General features: G+C 36.5%; 1 protein-coding gene across 1 annotated transcript in view; it reads right to left on the bottom strand.

The window, feature by feature from the left end:
* Positions 1–12,411, bottom strand: part of ADGRA3 (adhesion G protein-coupled receptor A3) — a 134,187-nt gene that overhangs the window by 54,019 nt on the left and 67,757 nt on the right. The window contains 4 exon segments of the mRNA XM_017866795.1: positions 1,246–1,410; positions 5,953–6,166; positions 8,227–8,387; positions 10,761–10,832. Of these exon segments, the coding sequence (XP_017722284.1) occupies positions 1,246–1,410; positions 5,953–6,166; positions 8,227–8,341 (494 nt within the window). The 5' untranslated portion in view covers positions 8,342–8,387; positions 10,761–10,832.

Genomic DNA, 12,411 nt, shown 5'->3' with positions numbered 1-12,411 from the left:
CAAAGAATAACATATTTCCCTTTGTTTATATCAACTATAAACTCATTTTTTAAATCCCTGAACACAAATAAGATCAAGTAAATAAGATATTTAAAGATGTTTCAAAGCACCTTTGAAAGTAAAGAGAGTTTAAGGTAAAAGCTGTCATCTCCTGCAAATCCTAAACTTTCTACTAAAATAAATACATAAATAACTCCCTTTGCTTAGATTAACAGAGCTCAACAAACCCCACCTGGGATTCCATGGCTCCCCAAGTTTCAGGCTACCCAACAGCTTTCATTTCCCAAAGTCCTTCTTGCTTGATTTCCAGAAGAACTGAACAAGGGGAGAAAATCAGATATGTGTTTCTTCTAATTATGATGCCTACTGAACCGCCAGTAGTGAAAAGTACCTGAGCAATATAAAACCTTCCAAGGTTCATCTATAAAAGGGCCATTGCAGGGGGCAAAAAACACAGAAAAAACCTTACTTAACCTGTTTGAATTTTGTACTCTTTTACCAGAATATCTCAAATGTTTCCCTAAGGCAATGGCTGTTATACAACAAAACCATTTGTTAAAAATGACTCTACTTTCAGAGATTCTTAAATCAACAGGTCTGAGATAAAGTTCAAGCACCCCTTTTGTTCCTCTCCATAAGTGACTCTGAAATCATTCTTGTCAGGCCTCTGAGTCCAGGTCAAGCCATCGCACCCCCTGTGACTTGCACGTATATGCCCAGATGGCCTGAAGTAACTGAAGAATCACAAAAGAAGTGAAAATACCCTGCCCCGCCTTAACTGATGACATTCCACCACAAAAGAAGTGAAAATGGCCCTCCTTGCCTTAAGTGATGACATTACCTTGTGAAAGTCCTTTTCCTGGCTCATCCTGGCTCAAAACGCTCCCCCACTGAGCACCTTGTAACCCCCACTCCTGCCTGTCAGAGAACAACCCCCCTTTGACTGTAATTTTCCTTTATCTACCCAAATCCTATAAAACGGCCCCACCCTTATCTCCCTTCGCTGACTCTCTTTTCGGACTCAGCCCGCCTGCACCCAGGTGATTAAAAGCTTTATTGCTCACACGAAGCCTGTGTGGTGGTCTCTTCACACGGATGCGCATGACAATTATTCTAAAGGGGAGTCCTCAGACATGCACAGTTCTCAAATTTTGTTACTCAGGATAGGAAACCAATAATGTGTCTTAGACAACAGAAGGATCTGGGGCAAATGAAACTTTTCCCAGTATTTTCCATGACACTGACCTGAAATCACCTTTGTTGTTTACCACCCTCTCTGGAGGACAGTACTGTGCAGAACTCTCCAATACCACAATATCCACAGTCCTCGTATTATTCCCACGTTTGGTCTGGACATGACAGCCCCAATTTCCAGTAGATCCAGCCTGAATATTAGAAATGGTTAGGGCACTGCATAAAGAAAGATTTTAAAAAGAGAGAAAACAGAATTAGGCAAAAAAGGAGACAATAAGGGGTCTCGATCATTCACTTAGCAAATAGTTTTGAATGCATATTGTGAGGTAAGCACTTGCTACATAAAAATGAATTTAAAATATGACTCCTTCCTTTAAATCTTTCAATGTCGAGGCAAAAAAGGAAAGAGATCTTTAAAATACACGATCAGGGCAGTAAGAGACATATGAATCAAATGCAATGCTATACAATGCATGAGAATTCTCCTTGCAGAAACAGGGAGAGCAGAACACTTTACAGAACAGGAATGGCAAGCTATCCCAGCACTCAGGGTGGCAGGAGTTCAAGACCAGCCTGGCCTTCAAGATCAGCCTGGCGAAACCCCGTCTACACTAAAAATATTGTAAAAAGTTAGCCAGGTGTTGTGGCGCACGCTTGTAATCCCGGCTGCTTGGGAGGCTGAGTGAGGCTGGAGGATGGCTTGAACTCAGGAGGCAGAGGTTACAGTGAGCCAAGAGAGCACCACTGCACTCCAGCCTGGGTGACAGAGCAAGTCTCTGTCTCACAAAAAAAAAAAAAAAAAAAAGGAATGGCAAGCCCAAAGGCAGAAACATCGTCGTACATTCTTTAGCAAAACTTGGAGAAGTTTCCAAGTCACATCTCCCTTTTCACAGATTCTGAAGAAAATATTCAAATGTGAAAAAAGATTACTGCCATGCACGGTGGCTCACTCCTGTAATCCCAGCACTTTGGGAGGCCGAGGCAGGCAGATCACACGGTCAGGAGATCGAGACCATCCTGGCTAACACGGTGAAACCCCGTCATTACTAAAAATACAAAAAATTAGCTGGGCGTGCTGGGGGACGCCTGTAGTCACAGCTACTGGGGGGACTGAGGCAGGAGAATGGCGTGAACCCGGGAAGTGGAGCTTGCAGTGAGCCGAGATTGTGCCACCGCACTCCAGCCCATGCAACAGAGCGAGACTCCGTCTCAAAAAATAAAAAGAAAAGAAAAAAGATTATGATTTTACATAATTAAGAAAATGTTTAAGATAAAATATAAAGGGTTACACTAGAAACAAACTAACTACCTCTCTAAAAAGATTTAGTAAATTACCAATTAATACTTTCACAAAAGGTTTCCATGTTAAGGTATATTTCAATTCATAAAACAGCTGTATTTCTAAATAGCTGTCAGTAAATCCAATTTCCAAGATGAAATCATAATTCTCTTATATAAAACCTACTAATTAAGGAGCAAATGTCAGAGCCTTCAATTAATCTTTATTTCCCCCACAGGACCCAGTATGCGTTGCTGTTATGTAGACACCAATGGTAAGAAATAATTAGACAGAAAGTATGTATCATTTTAATTAACTTACAAAATTATGTCTTGAAGTAAATACACATTTGTCCAGTCTCCTAAATCATTGATGGCTACAGCAAATTGTTCTAGTAAAGGCTCAAGACACTTTTATACTATGAATCATCAAAGATAATGTTTATTGTCTTTACTAAGTTAGAAAAATAAACACATTGTAATTAATATTTTTAAAATAGAGTGACACAAAAAAGAGTTTGACATTAAATTTAACTTTGTCCAACATTCTACTTTATAAGGCTTTACTGAACTAGGAAGAAGTATATTCTGGCAATGAAAATCATTCCTTAATCCAGAAGTTCCCAAACACTGTCTTATTTCACAGAACCTTCACTGACATGGTAACTTTTTCATGGTGCCCCCCACCAGCTCAAAAAAATGCCTATGGTGGTTTCTATTACTAAATTAAATCCCCAAAATGTCTATCTATATTCAAATACTTTAGTAGCCATTTGAAAAAAGTAACACACATAAATTTGAAATAAAATTTTTATTGTATTCTTAAATAACCTCAACTACTTCTTAACGAAATGTGTTCCTGTTGGACACTCTAAAATTAATCTAACCTCAGATTTGGATCAAACAATGATGCTCATTTCTTGTTCTACAATGACTTTTACACACAGTACTTGCTTTGTACCACAGTAACTGCCCAAAGTCCAGCATCCCAAAGTATGACACTATAATGGAGTGTTTCTAGTTTTCTTAACTACATTTTTCCCCTTCAATCTCCAAATCTGTAAATGTTTCCTGGATAACTTTTAGCAATACTTTTAATGTCTAAAACCAATCACTGGAATAAAATTTCCAGGAATCCTCAAGGCAGCAAATTTGGAGATTTAAAAAGAAAGAAGTAGCTTCAATTTTAACTCTTAAGAAAAATATTGTTTCTTACTGATGAAGAATCAAAGACATGGGGAGATCAATGAAAAATCAATAGAAATCTCAGATTAACCAATGCAATAATCACATATTTCTTTCTTCTATTATTCTGGGGCAAAATCTAGGTAAAGAACTGTCTCGGTCTTCACATGAAAGATTTTCACATTAGTCCAATGTGCCTACCAAAAAAAATGTTAGGCTAACTTGCTATCCTTAGAATTAACTTTTTTTGCATTGCTATACATAATTTAAATTTAAGCATGACTTGCAGAAATAGACTTATACAGTAAATCTACTTACTTTATAGTCAAATAATTTAGAGTTCTAAATTAATCAAAGCTTTTACATTGAAAACGGTTCTACTTTTAAAACTTTACTGTTGAATTATACATCAATTATTATCTGTTTATACAGTAAACTGCTTAGTGTACAATGTGATGAATTCTGACATATGTATAGGCATGTGAAATTATCACTACAGTAAAACTAGTATAACAATATATCATTTCCAACGATTAATCTTATCCCCTAATAAGGGAATTCTGCTTCCAGTAATCACCGAGTAGCTCATATTAAATCACCCTTTCCACAGCTTACAATTATATGTCCCTGACAAATTATAAAATTACAATCATTTGAACACATGAAGATTGATCAAAAGCAGGCAATAACAGAAGAGGAGTTGATATGAGAAGCAAGGGTTTTTGGCACTGGGAAGTAACTAGGAGAATTTTTTTAATGGCTTTTGCCCAAGGGTAGGTCTCACTCAAATAGAAACTTACAATCTTTTTGACTTAAAAAAATCAAAGACAGAGGTACAAAGAAGTCAGGCTGGAAGCCTAAACTACTATGTATAAAATGCACCAAGGTCTCTTACTGATCCTGAACTACACTTGCAGGTAGGGCAGAAACCAAGACTTTAGCTTCTGCCTACCAGAGCAGACAGAGCTAGGAGTTAGTTCAGCCAAGCTAACTACCTGACCAAACAAAAGTTAGCTCTCTTCAGGGGAATACAACAGAACCCAGAGTCAGAGGTTGGCAGACTTTTTCTTCAATGGCCAGACAGTAAATATTTCAGGCTTTGCTGGCTAGGAAGCAATATTAAGAATATTATGTAGGTAATTATGTAACCATCTGAAATGTAACCACTTAAAAATATAAATAACATTTTTAGTTTATGGGCTCAGCAGGCCAGATTTGGTTCATAGGCTGTACTTTGCCAACCTCTCCTCCACAGCAATTCATTCATAATGTCGAGTCTATAACCCAAAACTGTCAGACATACGAACAATATTTTTTTAAAAAGAAGAAAATATGAACCATATTTAACAGCAAAGCAGCCAGTAGCGATAACCACAAAATGGCCCACATGTTGGAATTAGCAGGAAAGGATTTAAAAGCATCTACTCTAAATGTTATAAGATATAAATGAAAATGTGCTTCCAGTAGACACGAAATCTCAAGAAAAATTATAAAATAGCCGACTGCGTAAGTCTTGAATCTCAACTCAGAGAACCCCTGAGATTTGAATGTCAACTCAGAACCTTTAGTTTTTCAGTAATATTTCATAGCACTCCTACAAGTTTGCTGTGATGTTACCCTAGGAGGCCCTGGCAGAGAGTCTGACAACTGTAGCTCTACTGAAATCAAAATATAAGCCAAGTTCTAGGTAGGTGGAAAGAAAGAAGAAAGTGAGCAGAAAACTCAATGTCTAAAGGTAAAAATTTTACCAAAGTAAAATATCTGGTAAGTGATAATATCATATATATTCTTAGTCTATTATACTTTATAAAGTTCATTTGAATTATTTTGGTATTCATACCAATCGTGAGGTTGATAGTTCAGAGGTTATATTCTTTTATACTAGTAGGTGGAGAAGGTAAGTACCTTAAAATATTGTATCAGTCAATATTTTGACTAGAGTCAATATCAGGTGATTACTAAAAGAGAAAATAGTAAGTTTAGCAGCAGGAAATAGTTGGAAAATTAAGGTTTACACTACAAAAGTTTACATTTTTTCCTCCAAAAAACTTTTAAAAAGTCTCCAATTTCTGAAGTTTCTCTTTGAAATTAAGGCTTTTCTTTAAAACTGGATGAAAAGATGGCTATTTAATTTTAGAAGATGAATAGGAACCAGAAAAGGAAATGCCAGATGTTTGCATTTTAAATACAAGAAGATGAAATATTAATTCAAATTCCACTAAACATTGCAACTCCAAAAGGATAAATAAAATAAACAGGCACAATTCTTCATTTAAAAAAAAAAAAAAAGTTTACCTTGCAATCAAGGAGCAGTTGTGAATCATGTTCTTTTCAACAAAAATACCTTGCGATTCATCAGTTTCAACTATTCTCCCGTCCTGATACCACAACACTTGCATGTCCTGATCAATATATGAAGCCATGCACTGGAAAGGAAGGCTGTCTCCTTCAAACACAACTTGGCGATGAGATGGAGTCATGTAGAAAGATGGCAATTCAAGCGGAGGGTCTAGAGACAGTCAAAGATTCAGTAAACAAATACTATTTCCAAACACCATAATTAAAAGTTACAGAAATTCTAGGTAAAATTATAAAAACAGAACAACAAATATTCCTCAGTAACCAGCATGCTAATGCTAACATCAACCAGGCTGCTACTGAGTTTAGTGATAACAGATAAAAACGAAATTTAAAAGAAACAATTTCATACTCAGTTCTGACATTTAGAGTTATTCCTCTTCAGTGGCATCACAAGAGTATCAGATGATTACAGAAATGAACTAAAAGAACAAGCTGTGCTCTAGAAAATGGCATCAGTGATAAGTAAATGCTGATATTTACAACTTTAAAATACACTTTGGAGACTACATTACCTTTGATTACAACACAGGTTTTTGGCTGTAAAACTAATGCATGTTCATTGCAGAAAAATCAGAACATTTGAAGAAAACAGGAAAACCAGTATTTTAAGATCCCATATACTGTAAACAGTTTTAATCAGATTTTCCTTTCAGTCAGAAAATAAAATATTTTAAATATATGTACAAAATGTACACAAATGACATTGATTCATTAAAAGACTTTTAAATATGTAGTCTATTTTCTAACATGACAATTCTACTTTTAGCAGTAGTATATCCTAAAGAATAGAAAATATGCAAAAATGCATACAAAGAAATTAGTCCTTCCATTATTTATGAAGCATGAAACTATTAACGAGCTAAACATGCTGTAACAGAGAAGTTAACTATGGCTTCATCTATACAATGGGTTGATATGCATCTATTTTAAATAAGAAAATGCGTTTACATTAATTCAACTTTAAAAAGGTTATAAAATATCATTAGAGTATAACGATATTTTTGTTAAAAAATAGAAAAAAGTCATAGAAGATGATACAAAAAGGTCTTAACACTAGCTATCTTTCAGTCATGGACATAAACATGGTCTTTGTTTCTCTGCTTTTATTTTCTTTGCACAAAACTTAATTTTCATTCAGTGAGCGTATTTTACTTGTGGTACAACAACAATAATAAAGAGAAAAGGAAAAAAATATGATACATTATTTCCAAACAAAGACTAAACTGGGACCTCCCCCCACCATTTTAGGACTGTTTTTGTTTTATGGGGTTGTGTGTGTAGGAGTGTTTTTTTGTGTGTTTTTCATTTAACACATGGCAAATATGTTATTTCCCTCATTTCCTCAGATATTCTTCAAAATCATGATTTTCAATAGTTGCATTTACTGAATGGATATGTCACAAGTAATTAAACCAATCCCCTATTTTTGAGAATTTAAGATATGCTTATACACAGAGTCTGAAAATTGACATACAAAGCTGATCATTTCCTAAGAAATAACTGTAAGATAGAGAATTACTAGATCTAACTGTATCAGTTTTTTGTTTTTTTTTGAGATGGAGTTTCACTTTTTTCACCCATGCTGGAGTGCAATGGCGCAAGCTCCGCTCACTGAAACCTCCACCTCCGGGGTTTAAGCAATTCTCCTGCCTCAGCCTCCCAAGTAGCTGGGACTACAGTCACCTGCCACCATGCTCAGCTAATTTTTGTAGTTTTAGTAGAGACAGGGTTTCACCATGTTGTCCAGGCTAGTCTCAAACTCCTGACCTCAGGTGATCTGCTGGGATTACAGGTGTGAGCCACCATGCCCTGCCTGTATCAGTCTTTTAAGAACATTGAAACATGTTGCTTCAAAAAGACTGTATCCTTCACATTCCCATCCACACACAGGATGTATGCATCCTGAGATTGTGTTACTACAGACAAATTCATGAGTTGCCAACTGATGGAAAATCTGAAAATCTATTGTTTGAAATTGGTTTGCATAAAGAAAGTTGATGTGAACCTAAAAACAGCTACTACCTTAAAGACCAATTTTAAAAAAAGGCTTAATTGTTGGCATAAACTAAATATTACCAAATTCATAATGATTAATGGCTGCATACTAGTTCTGTCCAAGTATAAAGAGAATCTTACAATTTGTCAAGAAAAACATGGTAGAAAGTCAAAATATGGTAAACGCTTTCTCAGTTTGGATTTCTCCCTTACCGCATGTCAACAGCTCCTGCTTCACGCCTGTGACTGGTTGGGCCTGCAGTGACTTAGGATAAACACACCTGGTATCCCGTACTGTGATGTTCCTCTCCTTTACCCAGCGATGCATCCACAGTATGTTACAGTCACACAAAAGATACTCAGTCTGGAATTCCCTGTAACATGCAAATACAACTTAAGAGATTATAGTGAATAAAATTAAATAGCACTTTTGTTTTATACTGGGTTACGTTTCTGGTGGCAAGCACAATACTGTTCACCCACACCATGCCTAAAGTACATTTCGTTGGCTAGCTACAGTTTCTCTCCAAGGAGCTGAATTGCAGAGTTTTGGACCCCAACCCTGTTCTTGCTGGTCCCTAGTTTCTGCTTTGGATGAAATCTGGTAGGCAAACAAAGACTCTTTGGCAGATATCCCTCTTCTATGCAACAAGCTACTGAACACCAGGGTTCTCTAGAATACCAAATCCCTTTCCTTTTTGTCTAACAAGCTTCTACCCATTTATCATGAAGTGTGTGGCATTAATATTACATCTTGAAGCCATCCCCAATTTTCCAGCATCATTATCACATTCTTGTCCTAAATGCCTACCAACTGTTGATTTTGACAATGAAACAGCAACCTAAAGCAATATGGATTGTTTTCTGTGATGATATTCTGTATTTCTAACCAGACTGTGAGCTTCCCTAGGGTAGGAACTGTTTCTGATCCCTTTCTGCTATGCACCAAGTGACACCATAGATATTTACAAATGTAAGAGATAAAGACCCAACAAATCAAAAGCATACAAATAAGAATGACTCAGCTTTGATACAAAAGATAGTAATGAAATGTCTTTATATGTGGCAAAAACCTTTATGATTTGGCACTTGGGCACGATAAGAAGAAAGGATAAACAGAGCTGAGATATAAGCACAAATCTCTTAAATAATATAATTACTAAGTGCTGACTATTCATGTGCCACGCATTTGCTAAGTCCAGCTAATAACAATAAATGCAGGACCCTGTTCCTGCCAATATAGGGGGCAACATATAATAGAAGAATCAAACTGTAAACATAGCTAAAATAGAATGCAATATGTTCTATAAAAATAAATCAACAAAATGCAATAATGTTTAAGTGTGTGTGCTTCTAACACAGCTGGAGTGTTGGCTCAGGGTTCACCTCGTTAGTTTTGGCAAAAAAGAATAAGGAAAAAAGAAAAGGGATCTGATGGAATATAGCATAGAAAATAAATTTAAACAACACCAGAAGGAGGATGTGACAGACTCCTAATTTCTAAGCACCACCTTCTGGTTAGTTCCTAACACTACCAGGTAAAAACACTGGTAGGCCGGGCGCGGTGGCTCAAGCCTGTAATCCCAGCACTTTGGGAGGCCGAGGNAAAAACACTGGCAATTTCTCCCATTTTGGGGATGAAAATACTTCCCATGTTCCTGCTACCCAGGGTCTCAAAACCCAGACTAGCTTTTGTCTTTTTTATTTCCTAATCTTTGCAGAAATGGCTGACCTGAGCCCACTAAATATGCCAAAAGTAGATGTTTCTGCTCAAAGGTAGTCTTCTGGATAAGAATGGTAAGCGTGCCAAAAAGAGAAAGAAGATGGAGTATGAGCCAAAGTGACTTCAGAAGTACATACACATGCCTGCTATGATGGTAAGAAGCTGGTTAGGGCTCCTAATACCTATTGGCTACATCCCAAGGAAGACTCCTAAAATGAGATTTAAATGACAGGTGTAGGAAAGGAAGAGAGATGAGAGGAGAAGTCAGAGTACATGGAAGAGAGGAATCAGGAGAGAAAAACTCTTTGCCTGGAAGAAAAACACTCAATCCCATAAATTACTCAATGAAAACCTGAAAAACATTATATTTAACTATAATTCCAATAAAATTAGGATAATTTATAGTCTGAGATATGTTAAGGTTTATCTGAAAATAGTTACTTTCAAAATAACTTCTATGCAATCTCTCAGTTAACAAAACCATCTGGGAAAAAAAAAAAAAATCAACCAATTCTAAAGCTACAAGAAATTGTGTAAATCAGAACTTAAACCGATTTCATAAAGCAGGCATTCTAAATAAACATCCCTACAAACATCAGTAATAAGCTGTAAATCTGATTTTAAGTGGAGGGTGGGGGCGGGTTTACAGGATAAAATTAAATTCCTAAAGTATAAAATATTCCTACAAATTCTTCATAGGAAGGGATATTTTATACTTTGGAAATTTAATTAGTCAAACAATGCAACATTTTATGATTTGAAAAAAAAGTCAAAAAAAAATTACCAGTTTACTTACTCTAAATATAGATTAGAGTAATATGGTATCCTAAGGAGAAAATGGTTGTCCTAGTCTAAACCACATTATTCAGGCTCACTGTATGTTTTCTAATGTGAATGCAAGCTCTCAAGTGAGATTCTAACTTGACAAGATTGTCCTTATAAAGTCTCTGAAACCACATAATAAATGTTTTTAATTTACAAAGACATGAAAATCAAAAAAACAGAGAAAAAATGTTTTACTTACAAAGACCGTAATGAGGCAAGATAATCAAAAGTTCCTTGAGATAATGAAGAAAACAAATTCCCTGAAAGGTTTCTGAAAGACAGAAAACAATTCCACTTTTAAAAATACAACTGTCTATTATTTTATCCTATTCTGTATTTTCTAAAGCATCCTACAGTCATTAAATAATGTTACAAAGAAGTCATGAAAGTGTCAATGCTTACAAAGAGGGAGTGATTAGCAAATACTTCCTCCAAGGTTGAAGAAGAAAATTATTCTTCACCTTATACAAACTAGTAAATACAATTATTAAAAACACATTAATGCTAGATAAAAATTTTTCTGTCAAATATCTGGTGAACCTAAAAGGTACCCTACTGAATTCCCATTAGAATTACTCTAAGTGTTCACTCGCATCTAATTTAAGAAAGCAGCAAATAAAAAAGCAGCAAATAAAATAAAAGTAAAACAAATAGAAAATAAATAATTAAAACTTTAAAAAATAACAAAAGGAAAAGGATGGCCTCAATGACCAGCAGCAGTAGCGTACTAAACATGACTGAAAATCATGAGGAGAGCGGGATGAGTTCAGGGCTTAATATGAGAGACTGGGGATAGAACTCCATGTTGCTCTTGGGCAAATCACTTCTCTAGTCTATCTCGTGTCAACAGGCTTCGATACATAACCCGACTCTTGCAGCGTTCTGAATGAATGGAACTCAGAAACCCCTATTCTACAATGTGAGTAGTTTGTTACACCCAAAACAATTTGACCAAAGTATTTCTTCCATAATGGACTATGAGCTCTGGAGCTGGGTGGAGGAGGGCCTGTGTCTGTGTGCACTTCCGTGTACACCAGTAACATGCTGGAGTATAAATGGTGCTCAATAATTGCTCATTGCTAGGATGTACACCTCACCTTCAGGGGACTTCTAACGCTAAAATGAGACTGAGTGCTCTGGAAAAATCGCATATGCCCAACCACCACAAGATCTGTTCTATGCCTGTTGTGATACCAAGAACAGGCAGAACTGAGACGTAGAGTTCTAGAAGTGAGGTGGGGGGAGAAACACAGCAGAGGATGGGATAGAAATCTGGAGTCCTGCAACTTCTCTGGAAGCTGGGCTGAATCCTTCATATGTGGGAGAGAGCGACCATCGGGCAGATGGATTTCCAGGTGGAGCTGGAGAAGAGAACTGATCAGGGAGGGGTCAGCTGTTCCTGGGACACCAGTAGCAACATATTCCTGGATGGGAAGACCTGGTATCACACAAGGGCCAACACTTTACAAATTAACCTACAACGGCCTTCAGCAAGAACAAGACTGGATTGGTTTTTATATTTTATAATTTTTTTGTAAGAAGAAGGCTGGATTCAATGATTCTCATAGAAGAAGTACCTAGGAACTTAAACAGAAAAGAGTATTTCCAAATTGAAAGGAGGAAAGGGATGTCGTTTTTTTCTTTTTTTTTTTTTTTTTTTTGACTTATCAGAGCAGATGCCAAATGTGAATTGTGAGAAAGGTATGCCCATGGCAGTATAAATCATAATAACATTTTAAGAAAATAAAAAATAGGCCGGGCGCGGTGGCTCAAGCCTGTAATCCCAGCACTTTGGGGGGCCGAGACGGGCGGATCACGAGGTCAGGAGATCGAGACCATCCTGGCTAATA

The sequence above is a fragment of the Rhinopithecus bieti genome, unplaced genomic scaffold (assembly GCF_001698545.2).
Source record: "Rhinopithecus bieti isolate Rb0 unplaced genomic scaffold, ASM169854v2 scaffold_1599, whole genome shotgun sequence".
Classification (NCBI taxonomy): Eukaryota; Metazoa; Chordata; class Mammalia; order Primates; family Cercopithecidae; genus Rhinopithecus; species Rhinopithecus bieti.
Note: the sequence above shows the minus strand (reverse complement) of the source record. Positions and strands in the feature narration are given on the sequence as shown.